Source organism: Onychostruthus taczanowskii, unplaced genomic scaffold (assembly GCF_017590055.1).
Source record: "Onychostruthus taczanowskii isolate IOZ18803 unplaced genomic scaffold, ASM1759005v1 scaffold3, whole genome shotgun sequence".
NCBI classification, from domain to species: domain Eukaryota; kingdom Metazoa; phylum Chordata; class Aves; order Passeriformes; family Passeridae; genus Onychostruthus; species Onychostruthus taczanowskii.
This window is the reverse complement of record NW_024500349.1, coordinates 17,174,981-17,190,097: the sequence shown is the minus strand read 5'-3', so window position 1 is coordinate 17,190,097 and position 15,117 is coordinate 17,174,981. Positions and strand designations below refer to the sequence as shown.

General features: G+C 38.0%; 2 protein-coding genes across 6 annotated transcripts in view; one reads left to right on the top strand and one right to left on the bottom strand.

Moving 5' to 3' along the window:
• Positions 1-7,673, top strand: part of DNAJB6 (DnaJ heat shock protein family (Hsp40) member B6) — a 182,851-nt gene extending 175,178 nt beyond the window's left edge. For 2 of the 5 annotated variants that reach the window (XM_041408329.1, XM_041408330.1), the window contains 3 exons: positions 896-1,019; positions 4,502-5,112; positions 5,965-7,673. The gene's annotated coding sequence lies outside the window, so the exon portion shown is untranslated. The remainder of the gene's footprint in view (positions 1-895; positions 1,020-4,501; positions 5,113-5,964) is intronic. The other 3 variants (XM_041408334.1, XM_041408331.1, XM_041408332.1) reach the window with 3 other exon arrangements.
• Positions 1-15,117, bottom strand: part of PTPRN2 (protein tyrosine phosphatase receptor type N2) — a 631,017-nt gene that overhangs the window by 24,705 nt on the left and 591,195 nt on the right. The window contains exons 18-19 of the mRNA XM_041408324.1: positions 6,181-6,300; positions 4,875-5,041 (exon numbers count right to left, since the gene is read on the bottom strand). Of these exons, the coding sequence (XP_041264258.1) occupies positions 4,875-5,041; positions 6,181-6,300 (287 nt within the window). The remainder of the gene's footprint in view (positions 1-4,874; positions 5,042-6,180; positions 6,301-15,117) is intronic.

Sequence of the window (15,117 nt, the reverse complement as noted above, 5' to 3'; positions counted from 1 at the left end):
CCCACAAAATTGGTTTAAATCTATTTAAATTGCCTTACAGACACCAAAATCCCAAGCCCTCTCTTTTGCTCTAGGATATATTTTGCATGTCAAGAATGTTACAGGCCAAAAATGCATAAAATATGCACACATATGTTAACAAGGCAAGATGAATAAAGGCTAAAATAGAAAGCGTTGCTTCAAGAAATCAAAACCTTTCATTCAAATTATTTGATGAGTTGTTTGAGTTTACTGGAGCTAGAAGGTCTCCTGTAAAATCATTTCACAGGGCAGCTTCCAAGGGGTGCTCTAATAGTCCCCAGCTCAGTGTAAGTGTTGCACAGGATCCTGATAACTAAACTAAAGGGAGCCGCTGAAATGTAACAACAGTGGTGTGATGTTATTATGAATTTTAAAGCATACCTAACCTACTGAATCATTTAGTTCTTGGCTGTTCATCTATTCACTAACATCTGTGCTGTGAAAACATGCACATATCTTTAAACACTGCTTACAGTACAGCCTGAAGATGCCTAAACTTCTGACAGGGTGTTGGGATACCTGGAACTCAACCCAAAAGGGCTATGGAGGTATTGGTGATATCCCATGAAACCATGTTTTCACATTCTTATTTTTGTTACTTAAGATTCTAACCAAACTTGAGAACAATATTAAGTTCTTGATGGGATTCCCTCTAAACATTTGAATTTGGGGACTTTTCACAATTTTTGCTCTCTTGCTTACTTATGTAAATCATACTTGCAGAGACATTCTGTCTCTCTTTATATTCCCTGGATATAAGTAATTAATGCAGTAGAACAATGTTCTTATTAAATGAGTGGCAAGTCATTGAGAAGCACATGACCTCAGAAGTTAAATGGACCATTTATATGCCCACAAATATATCTATATGCAGGCAGTACCAAACAAAACTTCAACGACTTGGGCTACAGCAGAGTTTTCACATGAACGCACCAATCAATTCCTGATGGTCGTATCCTGAGGACCGGCTCCTTCTATATGATATCAAGCCTGGTTTGGTGAGGCTTTCTTTGGGTTTTTTAAAAACTGTACCGTAAATGATATTTGAAATGTCGATACCAACATCTGATACAGTCAGCCTGCATTCCCCAACTCGCAGGTGGTCACTCTCCCCCCACCCCCATCAAGTGGATTAGTAAAGAGTTGTTTTTCCATTTCAAGTATTAAATAAAAGCTAATCACTACAGAGGGGTATTTACCGTTTCTCTTTCTGCTTGTGTGATTCCTTTGTTCCTTGCGTGGCACCACTAATATGATATTTGCATGTTGTGACTACTCATCTACCAAAGTCCTAATATAATTTCAATGGCAAACTCGATCTAAATCTATCAGACCTCTCAGTAAATCAGACAGCCAGAGACACATGTTAGGGAAAGACACCTTATGTTTGTCAGTTTTATTGAAGGCGTTTCAAACATTTTCATTATCACACATTTCAGAAAACACATTAAAACAAAGGGTTTCAATCCAGCTGGTTCATAGCTTTGTCTATATATAGCTTATGAAAATATTTAGAAGTGCAGCAACATCTCATTTCATTCTTAGTTCTGGCTAATGAGAGTGAGCTGAAAATTCATCAGTAAGCAAAGTTCTTGAATGTTGAAGAAAATATATATTATATATATATATATACATATACAGGAAGAATTAACTTAGAAAGAATGATTAGTAATACAAACCAACCCTTGGCTCATTGAGTGAAAAAGAAATCATCATGCAAACCATCAGCAAGCAAAGGTCAGAGGTCGTTAGAGGCTCAGAAAAGGGGTTTCCCACATTGTCCCTGCAGCAGAGTCACAGTTTCCAATGATCACTTTTGTGACTATGCAACTGGGCTCATATTACTAGCTGCAACATCACAAAAATGACACTGGCAACCGCTAATTAGCTGGCAAAATAAGAATTTGTCCATTTTTAAAGTGAGCAGTGTTAGTAAATGCCATTGCACACAGCGAGAAGTGATAGCATAATAGATATATATTTTAAGCAAAGCCCTCACATGTGATGCTAATTATCTTTTAGCTTAGCAGTCCCTCTTTAAAGTGTAAATGTGCTCCCTCTGGGCTTAAGAAATATTTAATGACACATATCAGTGCATGACTAACAAGCTAGTCCAGAGCAATAATGATTGGTCTATTGTTCAAAATGAAATTAGGACTCCAGAAGCATTTAAAACTGACCAGTGGTTTCCGTAGTAGCCTCACCTCTCAGGGACTGTCTTTTGTACAGATTTGTAAAGTATAATCTCTTTTTGGCAATTTATTCCTACATTATGGAAGTATGATAGATTATTCAGCAAGGTTTAATGTATCTGCTAGATGCAAAATCATCTAAATCACTGTCTGATACAGAGTAAGAGAAATGTAAGCTTTCAGTTTTCAAAGAGACTTGCAAAATTTACTTCAATAAAAATGTTTAGGTCCATATTTCCACAGACTCTGGGCAAGGTAATTTTGGGAATCCAATTTTTCTTGGTGATGAATTATAAAAAATAGAGGGTTGGTTATGTATATGCTTAATTTCATATATGTATGTGAATATATAAATATACACACATATCCATATATATATATACAAAGACACTGAATGCACATAAAAACATAGATAAGATTAAAAGAAATGAGAGCAGCCCCTTCCTAGCACTACCCTACTAAGAGTATGGTAGCACTGTCAGACATTTTTCTGGGGGCTTTTTGACTCAGCTGTTGTAATCCAGCAGAGTCTGTACTTTCAATAGAAAGCTTCAGGTGCAAAACATGTATTGTATAAATGAATTCCAAATACATTATTTTAGCAATAGTGCATTAGTTTTTTTGTCATTAAAAAAGAAAAAGAAAAAAAGAAAAAACAACCCAAAGATCAGATGACCAAGAAAACTGAGATTCATAGACCAGGCTATTGTGCATGCCAAAATTCCTTCTCAGGCGGAATTTTACTATGCATTCAGTACTATGAGTTCATTGTACAAAATCTGCACGTAGCAAATGATTACAGTACCCTACACTGGACTGTGAATACATGTGAAATGAACACTCAGAATTCAATTAAATCTTAACAGGTTCATTCCCATACTGGCTTAAAATACAAAGAATGGCAGCTCTGCTACTTTTCTCATCTAGTTATATTTTTTCTTTTTCAAAGTATTGCACAACACTTCTTCCACACAGCTATTTAACCCTTACACAATGTCACTCTAAGAGGCGCTTTCCTGGCGGTGTGAACTGTGACTTACTGTAGATCTAATCCTGCAGCTCATGCAGGGACCTCAATCCTTACTGAAACAAGTCAGAGGCGAGGTGCTCTGAACTTCAGATATCCTGGTTGTACAGGCTCATTTATGCTCTAGTTGGAATTGCTAGCAGATTTCCCACTACCTTTGAAAAGAGCAAAGCTGGACGCTGCCCTGGCTCTGTGCTGCAGCCTCACACAGCTTAATGGAACCGAGTCACAATTCTCACTACAAAAATTCACTACAGGCAACTTCCTCGGTACCACAAGCAAAGGGAAATCAACCTATAAAAATCATATTAAAGTTGAACCCAGAGAAAAAAAACCTTGAAAATTCAATTACAGTTTCAACTCCATCCCATGGCTGTGCTTCCTTGCTCCACTACTGCTTTTGTGTTGTGACTCTGTAGTATATCCTTACATCCTCACCTAGCCACAGCTCCAAGTGACTCAGAGCAGCTGCACTCCATTACCTGACCTGCACCATGTGAGATGTCTCTCTGCTTTGAAAAGCCTAGCAATATGTACAAGAATACCGAGTAGATGAAGGGTGGCATTTAGCCCTAAATTTTTAAGGGTAGAATTTTGCCAACAGACAACTGTGCAACCAGCTCCTGTTGGCTGAATGCCAGCTCCTCCCCTCGGGTGCAGATGCACAACTTTGACTGGCATCAGTCAGAGCTCCCAGCACTCCTTGAAAGAAACAAGTTTGGATCTTTTGAGCGCTGAGCCCTGTATAATCACTTTGGGGGGTTGTAGATAATATTGTAGAGCAGAGAGAACAACATGTGATCCCACAGGCCGCTGGCGGATGGAGCACCAACTCCCCAAACCTCCTGGAGATTCTTTTCATTAGCCATAAGCGCGTCGCTGTGGATTAGCTGGTACACGCTAACACCTACACGTGATGCACTGGGCACGGTTTGCAATCAAATGAAGATTATTTCGCTCCACTATTTATCATGTATGGCTTTAATTTTCAAATTAAAATTTAGATAGGCACGGCAAACATTAGAGAAGGTGGCGAGGACTTTCACAGCTTTTGCCTCTGTATATTTGTATTTTAAAGTCACACTGAGTTTCTTTAAAGTTCCAAAGGGTATGCTTTGTCAATATTTTCATCTGCTTCCTCAAGCTTGCACCTTCCTGCAGACAAAGGTCTGCAGACCTCTCTGTTAGACCCTTATGAGCAAATGGTACCATGGGAATGATGCTATCGCCATATGACTCCATTGTGATTCTTTTTTTAAAGCTCACACTTCCTAATTTACTTGTGAAAGTCCTGATATAAGGATCTTGGGGGAGCCACACAAAAAGCCTGGAAGTTGCAGAAATAAATAAATACTTGAAAAACAAGGAAATACAGAAGCACTGAGATTATACAAAGGGAGGAAAGGTATTGATCTCTAAATGCGAAATGAGTATGTCATAAACCCAGGCAACATCTCTGTGTGAGGCAACACTAAACATCAACCTAGTGAAGATATTTCTCTTGGTTTAGCATTGTGGCATCACAGGCTGAGGAGCCCCCTTTCAACCCAAAAATCTTTAAAGGAAAAAAAAACAAAACACTAGTTCCTCAGACCCGTATCATCTTAGAGGAAGCGCCATACTTTGTGCTTTACCTGCGGAAATCCAGGAGGGATCTGGTGGAAGCAGGAGCCCTCTGATCGTTCCAGCTGAGGAAGTGGAACTGGGTCACTGTGCGGGTCTCGTTGGTCTGCAGGTTCTTCAGGTAGAAGCTCCTCACGAGGAAATCCTCGCACCAGATGTGCTCAGAGACAAGATTTACCTACACGCCCAGGAAGGAACAAACGGAGATCAGCAATTCTGGTTGCAAGTCACGTCTCCAGGATTGCACGTGTAAGATTTCTGGGATGAAGGCATTGCATGAAAATTTTATTTTTATTAGCAAATTGGCCAGTATGGAGGGAAAAAAAAATTCATTTAGCAATCAATGTAGCTGTCAGAAAGGGGTTAGCTGCCATTGCTCTTGCATTGAAAACAAGAAAAATCTTGACATTTTTAATGCAAAAGAAAAAATCACTGAATTAAATCTTTATAACATTATGTGAATACAAAAGATATTTTGTATTGAAAATGTGTTAGACTGGCAGTTTCTTTCTTTTCAGAAATGTCCACAAATGCATTGCCCAGCCCACTCTTAGAGGTCTTAAAAATCTGAGTTGTATTCACATGAGAAGTAAAAATTCAGTTTCTTTTGCTATGAAGAAAAATAAGCATTAAAAAATGCAGCTTATTTGCAGAGCTCATCTTTTCAGAAAATTACTTTATTCCCATTTTAGTTTAAATAACAGTATTTCTTCAGAATTTCTTCACATTTCTTCGTATTTGGCATTGTGGTATTATTTTCTTCCTCTACACAGCTGGACCACTAGAAAAATATGACAGTCATTGTCAATGTTGCATTGCAACATAACCCGTGATATGATATTTTGGGCTGGAAATGAAAAGCAGAAAATAAAAATATATATTTGTTGTTGTGACTGAGGCAAGAGATAAAAATAGATAGGATTAATTACTACAGCAATATAGAGGTTTTTCTACAAAGATTTACATATGGCTATCCTAAGGCAAAATCCACGGGTTCTAAAAATACTAATTTCCTATAAAACATAAATACACGCTTTCGTATATCAACCACTTGCAAAACCATTCAAAATGCAAACATTATTGTCTCTTATAATATTGCAGTATTTCACTCGTTATTTACTATAATTGGTGGAAACCACCTTGCTGTTAAAGCTGCGCTTCAAATTCTTTGCAAACGCAGAGCTACCCGAAGGCACACCAAGTGTATTTCAGAGTCCGCAGCTCGACCTCTGGGTGAGAGCATCTCCAGCATCCTTCTGCCCTGGATGGAATCAGCACTTACTGTCACGTTTGCAACCAGAAATTTTGTGCAGGTACCTCGTAGATGTGGTAGAGGTTTGACCCTTCGTCCGGCCAATAGTGGTAGCACTGCTTGACTCCGTTTTCCACGAGGGGTGTCAGCATGACAATAACGACACAGCCGTTCTCCCAGACCATCTGCAGACAAAGAAAGACACCGTGGCCACATTGTGACTGCCTAATTACTGCGTGACATGTATAATTACTGCACTCAGACACACAATCAAAATTTATTCCATTCACAGGAAATTTATTTCATTTTCATTAGACACTTTTACTCTGCAGCTGCTTTCAAATCCCTGAATAAACTGGCACCATATTTTGCAGGCGTCCATGAAATATTAAAGAATTTCCTGCGATTTCAATTCAGGTCATCTCCAAAATCTCTCCTTGCTCCCGGTACCATGTTCAACTGCTTTTCTGGCAAACTTTTAGATCCCCTGAAGAACACTGAATGGTGCTTGCAGAACCCCCATCTATTTAAGATTTGATATTTAACACTGAAACAGCACAGACCTACTGAAGTCACATGTACTGAAACCTGTTTGTGCTCTCAACCCCATGTCTTTTTTCAGTTTGCCAAGAAGCAAAAGCCATTAAAGCACTGCATTGCTGAAACAATCATAAAAGTTGCATCTGAACAACAGTAATGAAGAAAAGGCATGGAAAATTCAAAGCAATTCTGTTTTTCCAGGAACATTTTGGATGGAGAAGTCCTCCAAATGCACATTTATAAAAGATTCGTCGCAAATGTGCATTACTTTCTTTTTCCTTCTTTCTTTCCTGCCAGCTTTCCTTTGTCTTCTTTCTTCCTTTTTCCTTTTTTTAAAATTTTCTTTTGTTTTCCTTTCTCTTTTCCTATTTTCTATTTTATTTTTCTATCAATTTTTTTCCTCCCCTTCTTTCTCTTTTCTCGTTCTGTTTTTCCATTTTTCTTTTATTTTCGTGGAGCTAGAATGAAAGTCCAACCTGGGCTGCAGACAGTGCACTCACAGAGCACAGGTACAGCAACAGAGGAAAACAGAGTATCTTCCTGTCAGCATGATCACTTAATAATTTAGACCAGCCACAGAGTAGGATACAAGAATCAAGCACATCCTCAACTAAAGGATTTGTGGATGTCTCTCACAAACAGCAAACAAGCAGAGATGCTCTGGTCTGGCATATCTCTGTTCCAAACACAGCCCATGACTGAACAAAAAGGCTCCTATGAATTAATACCAAGCAGTATAATCACTAAAAACTGTTATTATTATGCTGTACATTGATGTTATATTTGCATACAACTTTCATTGTCTTTTTGCTAGCATATAAAATTACTAAATGAAGAGTAAACTGCTCTTTTTGTGAAGGGTTATGTTTATTTCACAGAAATATTTATAAGCAACTGTATTGACATGTAAATTTTGTCAACAAAAAAGGCCTTTGTCTAAACTGTGCAAAGATGAGATGATACATTCAATTCAAGGATTATTTTTTAAAATTACATATCAAATAAAAAGGTTTCCCATTCATGGATAATGATGTTGTCTTCTCTTTTAAGAATAGCTTGCATATAGAGAAACAAATAACGTTTTTCTTCCCTTTCTCATTTTGCAACATAATTAAAACTACTTTTAAAACCAGCTGAGAATTATTTAGAGAAATGAATCTAGGGTTTACACAGAATAGGGTTATTTATCATTTTGAAAAGAAGTGGGGTAAATAATTACAGTGGAATTTAAGAATAATATTTTTTTTAACCCCTCAAAAAAGTTTTTTTAAATAAAAATGTCTGTAATTTCCTCATCCTCACGTTAGTACCTCACAATGCCATAAAACCATTTAAATATATGTAAAAATTATAAATACTTTACAGACAGATGTATATTTATCATTTGTATCTTTTTTTTGTACTGCATTTGTTTCAGGCCACAGCTGGAAACCTTTTTTATATGTAAGGAAGATGATACAGATTTCTTTCATTCTAAAATAGCTTCACCTTTTTCAGCCAGCAATCAGACTAAGATAAGAATTCAAAACATGCATCTTACTTTAAAACTAGCCCCACTAAATCAGTACTTTCATCACATAACGATTTAATGTGCCTCTAGAAGGTATAGCAGCTCATTGAAGCCATTACGAAAATGAGGAGAAACACAGTTTTTATGAGTGTAATAAAAATACAATGATCTAGACCATAAACTAATCATCGAGCACTCTGCTTGTGCCACCCAAGTGTAACATTATAAAAGCCCACTCATTTAGAGAGGAATCCTTACAGTTTGGCAACCCTGTTCATTGGTTCAAAGACAGAGCATTTCATTAGAGAGGGGCTGTCTGCATCTCTGAAGATTTCATTAAGCATAAATCCAAATGAAAGTTAATTTAAACAAACAATTTCAAAGTTACTCTGGGGTATAATATTTCTTTTAGGTCATTGTGTGAAAAGTAGAAGTCAAATCTACTAAATCAAGAAGGCAATACAATCTAGTGCCTTCATTCCTCTTACAAGCAACTGTCCCTGCAACTCCTGTGCTTACCATTGAGATGGGATTTTCACTAAGGCTCACCACCTGTGACTGGAGGACTACAGTGTTTTCACTGTTTCCTTGCTAATTTAAATATTAGAACATCAGGCTGGTATCTATTACCATGTATTTCAAAATAACTTGGAAGCAGGATGAGTCAAAGGGTGTCCACAGAATTTTACACTGTCATCTCTTTACCTCCCCATCTTTAGGCAATTGTTGGGGTTTTCAGAAGCTGCATCTCCCAGCACTTCACACTTGGCTGTGCTCCATGTTCAGACACACACATAAACTACAAAGTCGCCCCAAGAATGTGCCTTGGTAAAGAAAGAACAGGTAGCACAGACCTGGTCTGCTCAATCCCAGCACAGCCTCTGAAGAAGTGCCTGTGCTCACCAAAGAGACATTTCAGCTGGCCTTGGAGAATGGAGGAAGAAGTTCAACTGCAAATATGCAGTAATTCACATTTCTGAACTTTGTATGCTTGCACAATATGATAGAAGAACAAAGAGGACATCAGGTCCTCAGGGCAGAGGCTTTTCTTTTTATGTAGAGCCCAGCAAAATTAAGCCTTAGACTCTAAGTTCCTACAAAACCTAAATATATTTTTATATATACATCATATAATATACACATGTATATATTTGCAATATATAAAACTAATTTTATTTAAATAACTTAGCATAGGCATGCTCATGTTTGTAATTCATGAAGAAGAAATGTTGAATAGAGTCCGGTGAATGGGAGCAATAAAGCCTGAGTTCTATACAGGAGCTCACTGCAGAGCCTGCAGTGCATTCTCTGCTGAAAAGAGAGGACACTGCATGGTTTTGTGTGACATGTCCACCTTCAGCCTGCAGGCCTAGAGAGTAACATGTTAATGATCTTTAATGAGGTTCTGCTGTATGCATCATTCTCAGAACACTTCTTGGACAAGAATAACACCATCCTGTTCCATTTGCTGCAAATTAAAGGCTGAATCCTGCAACCCAAAGATGAGCAGAGCATTTGTGATCCTCAGAAGTCCCTGTTGATGAAATCCACCAAGTGTAGAGACCTCATGCTGTGGTTATCCAGCACTGCCAGCCCCATATAAAGGGCTACATTGGGATGAATTATATTTAGTAAGAATTACTTGAAAAGGAGCACAGAATTGGTTTTTCATGTAATGAGAAAAACAAAGTCACAAATAGCAGAACCAGTATTACAACAATGCCATAAATCTGATAAAACATCAGGTTTTGATAGCCTATACTCTAAAATGTCCTTGTTTACTAGCTTGTAAATAAAATGGTTAATATGAACCCCCTTTTCTTTTTCAGACACTTCATCACTTTGAAGCTTCTTTTTATAATAAATTATTCTCTCCAAACTCCTTTTTTAGCCATTTCTGTCATTTTTGTGATGGGGAAATGACAAGAGACGAGCTCTGCCCAGACACTTCATTTAATGGAGACTAGTGGAGAAGTTTCTAAAATGCTATGATTTAAATGTAGAAAATAGATGGGATTATCAGTTAAATCCAGCCAGTTCACTAAATATAACTTGCAAATCACACCAGCTGCCCTCTGGGACAGACCTCCAGCAAAATACAGAATTTACCTTTTCAGTCTTTTAGGCTTCCCATACAGTTGGTGTAACTGGTAAATACAAAGACCTGGAAAAGCAGATGAACCAGCAAAGAGAACCCAAATAATTTCTGAGGATAATCAAGACTCAATATGAATAAACAGGGCTTCTAAAAAAACAATGCAAGGTGCTAACCCTTGCTGCATCAGACAACATTCATCCCATTACATATTGTGAAAATAATTAACTCAACCGTGATGTCTTTCAAGCTTTAAAAAAAATGAGGATCTTTTAACTGAAGGAAAAAATTGGGTTGAATTTAGATTTTTGTTACCAACTAGAGCTTCACAATGCATTCCAGTCAGAAAGTCATACAAACTTTTTTTTGTGAAATATTTTGTTCGTAAATGACATAATTTTAATATGAAGTGGGTCAAATCTGGCAAGGTGAGAATTGCTCTTTTCAAAATCATAACTGTACCTGCCAGTTAAGCAAATCTGTAGGTTGGATGATTAATGGTCATCAATCTGTATTTCATTAAAAAAGGTATCTGACTGCAGCTGGAAAAATGTCTTCAGAGAGGACCATATATAAATGCATGGTTGTATTGTGTCCCCTGCTGTTGCAGGAACACTTGTTTGGAAGTCATAAAGAAAGGCAAATTCAAGATGTCTGTATGTGTTGCAATAATTTCTCTTTCTCCTTTCTCATAGAGACATAAACTGCCCTTATTCTTCTCAGTAGACTACTAACAAACCTTATTATTAAATAATTTAAATATGAGCTCTGTTTAGAGCTGCACTGCTGAAAAAAAACCACATTAAGGAGCAAAAGTCCACTAAAAATCATCAGAAATTAGCTTTTCCTTTAGTATTGAAAATGTGGAAACTAAACAATAAAGGGCTACAACATTTAAGGGACCATTTCTAAGTACCTTCCTCAACCAGAGCCATAATTAGAGGGAGCGTGGTAAAAGCAGACTCCTTCACTGAACGCTTATAGAATTTCTAATGCTGTATTTATTTCTCATGGCTTGACAAGTTACTAGAGCTCTAGGGGCTACTGTTCTGTGCCTATGTCTCCCTTGCTGTTTTTCCTTTATTAAATTAAAATATGCATATTTTACACATTGAATTGCTTTCTGTTGGTTTTCATCTGCTCTTCTTTCTGAAGGTGAGAACTGTTTAGACATGCAGGAAGTCCCATTCCAGGCAAAGAAAATAAAACTTGGGAATCACAACTGCTTGAAAGCACTGTGTCTGCAGAGAACAAAATGCAGAAGAATAATTTATTCTGTAAATTAATTTCAGCACTCGCAAAACGTGCTGAACTGGGAGCACAGAAACCAGCATTGAGAGTAGACAAGTGTTTGGTACAGTTGTTCCTACTCAGCCCATGGGCTTGGAACACTGATTTTGCTAGAAGACTCATTCAGCTATGGGGACATGGTCTCCTGCTACTGGGATTTGCCCTTGGAGACTACTGATGACTAATCCCTTTTATAAAGGAAACAGTCAACTGACAGTATTTTGTATTTCTTTTGCTGAATTCCAAAACTGGAAGAGAGAAGCAAGTGTTGCTGATTAAACATGCAAGGATTTATCATGTCCATAAGACTCTGATTCAGGAATCAATTCTTAATATGCCATTGTGATCTGGGAGGAAACCAACAGTCAGTTTTTCTGACTGATGCTGATAACTTACTCCTGAACAGTGGTAGAGAAAAGTAAAAGTAGTTTTAGATTAAGAAATTCAGGACTGTGGCAACAAAAGCAAATGGCAGTTGAACTGCCTGGCTCCTGGACTTTACTCTTGGAACCCCTTCAGCCCTTTACATTTAACAGTCTGGCAATACAAGTAAAAAATAATCAAGGGAACATAGATGAGGTTTCCCCAGTCACTATAGCCACAACAGTGCAAACCTCCACTCCAGTGTGGACTCTCTTTGTCAGCAAGAGACAGGCAGCATTAACAAGAAGGCTGAAGAGCATTTACAGTTTCAAGACTATTTCATGTACTGACAAGTAGTGGAGGCAAGACGGGGTAAGGAAAAGCATGTGTTTGACTCAGAATGTGTGGGATGATGAAGCTTTTCCTTGCTTTCCAGAGAAGCACCCCAACCACAAAGGGGCAGCACTTAAGTCTGCCTTTCCCCTCCTGTCTGACTTGGTGCTGCTCACGAGTGGTGTCTGACCTGTCGTCCTTGCCAGACTGAGGCACTGGGAGATCTAATTAGCCTGAGCTACAGATCTGTTTAGGCAAAACCCATGGAGTTTTCTGGTCTCTCTCTTTCTGGAGTTTTCTATGAGTGTGCCCACTACAAATGTGGACTGTAATTAACCTACTCTCATGACTTACTGCTATAGGTGCACTGTACCTTACCCAGCATTTGCAAAATGAGGAAAACCATATTTCTCTACCCCTTCTACAGAACTTCTATAATGTTCAGATAATGATTAATTATGTTCTTCATGGAGGGAGGACATCACAGGAGCACAAAAAATGCTTACAGAAGTATATATATCACATATTATTTCATTTTCCAAGGCAACTAAAGCATGGCAGGAAGTGCTTGTTCCCTCCCCCTATTTCACTTAATGTGGTAAAATAAAAAAATGTGAAAATGCAGTCCTCTCCAAAAAGAAGGAGGGGAAAGAAGGGCAAACGTGGGTAGATTTATGAAAGACAGGCATTATACAGGGTATTTTTCAGAGGGAAAATTTATGGCCTCCTACAGAAATGTCCATTTGGAGATGATGAACCTTAGCAGACATGTAATTTATAAAACCAGAATAATTAAGAACAATTTTTCAGTGAAAGGACAGTTGGTTCTAAGTATCCTAACTCTTAGAAATAGTTTCTTGCATACTATCATTCCTTGCTTCTTAGAGTACTTCTCAAGTTAAGACGTGTACTTCATGTCAAATATTTTGTGGAATTATAACCCAGCACATACTGAAAATAATAAAATTTTATGCCTCCAGAATTATTCACAACATGGAACTCCTGCTGTGAAAACTTGTTATAGATCAGAAATGTTCTACATCCTCTTTCTTTTGAATTATGTTCAAAGAGATGTTGAATTTTAATAGCGCTATGTGAAAGAGCTGAGTGAAATCTCACTGAAGTTGCTGGACAAAATCATCACCTTTCATTCAAGATAAATGTAAGAAACAAGCAAACTCTTTTATGAAGCCTGATAACTGAAATTACAGAAGTTATCATCAAAAACAAGAGAAACATGAAGCATATGGACCCGTGAGTTTCTCTAGAAACTGATATGCTTAATGCAGAGAGAGAGCATTAATCAAGGCAAGATGATTAATCCTGATAAGCAGCATGAATGTGCAAAAGGAATAAAGAAACCACCAGCACAGCTCAACAAACTAGCATTGTGATCCTGGTAGAAGAAAAGCTGAAAGAGAGGTTGGGGGTAAAACACTGGGTGAATGAAGTTTGGAAAATAGAAGTTATTGACTGTTATTTGATTCTGTCTTTGTTCAAGGAAATAAAACTCTGTTCTTTCTTTGTAAATAAAATGGAACTCTATCAAAGCAAAACCCTGTCCTGAGGATGAATTTTCTTTCCAGCTGAGAAGAAAACAATCCACAGACCTGACAAATTGTTTAACCACTCAGGTAAAAATGGATTAATACCATGTGAGGACAGTCATCCAGTTTTCGAGAAACGGAATCGTGAGGTGGAATTCCCACTGAACAAGAACAGAATCAATGAAGGATGTATTTCTCAGAAATAGTAATTGGTAAAAGATGAAAACAAGACCAGATAAAATTAAAAGAAGACTTAAATCAGCTGGAGGCTTTTCAAAATTAATTAAAGTAGTGGCTGGAAAATTTCCAGAGTGGTCCAAGAGATGACAAGCGGGTAGAGATGAAATCTCTTCTTGAGCCGCAAACACAGAGCATCCAGACAGATTAAGAAGCCCTGTGGCAAAACAGATCAATAAGATGACTGACAACACAACTCCTGCAGGCTAGGAAGTTTTCAAAGAAATAGGTAAGCCAGGGAAGCTGGAACTAACTTGGCACTTGATGACTTAGGGAAGCTATGCCAAGAATCTAAGGAGCTGGCAAAGTAAACCAGAGGGACACAGATAACCATGGAGGTTTTTTGCCATTAGAAAAGCCAGTGTAAGACTATTGCCTTTTTATCATTATTTTTCTTGCAACATACACAAATTCAAACACCATTTGAAAATAACCAATATCCAGGCATTTGGACCATCTCCAGCTCAAACACTGTGCCTCTGAAAGAAAAACTTCTGTCAAGCTGATCTCTCAGGTCAACTTGGAAACCCAAATGAATAGAAAGTTTTACAGAAAATTCTGAGACTGATGATCAACTCTAGTGGCTCAAGTGAAATGGTACTGAAGAATGACACCTGCTCTTCTCCACCCTACCAAAAAGACATCCAAGAAGTGGTCACTAGTGAGATCAATGGAACTGGTGCTTCTCAATCCCATAGTGGTACTAGGCTTGGATCACACAGAATCACAGGATTGGAAGAGACCTTTAAGATCATCAAGTCCAACCCAGCCCTAATCCCTCAACTAAACCACGGCACTGAGTGCCACATCCAGTCTTTTCTTAAACACATCCAGGGATGGTGACTCCACCACCTCCCCAGGCAGGCCATTCCAGAACTTTATCATCCTTTCTGTGAAAAAATCTTTTCCTAATATCCAACCAGTATTTTTCTCTTGGTGCAGCTTAAGACCTCACCTGTATTAAGAACGCTAAACTGCATGAGCCTGGACTGAGCACCATCAATGTATGAAAAAGCTCTGCCTAGTTTGAGAAAGCAAAGGCACTGAGCTAACTATGATCTTTGCTTGGATCTGGGCAACTCAAATA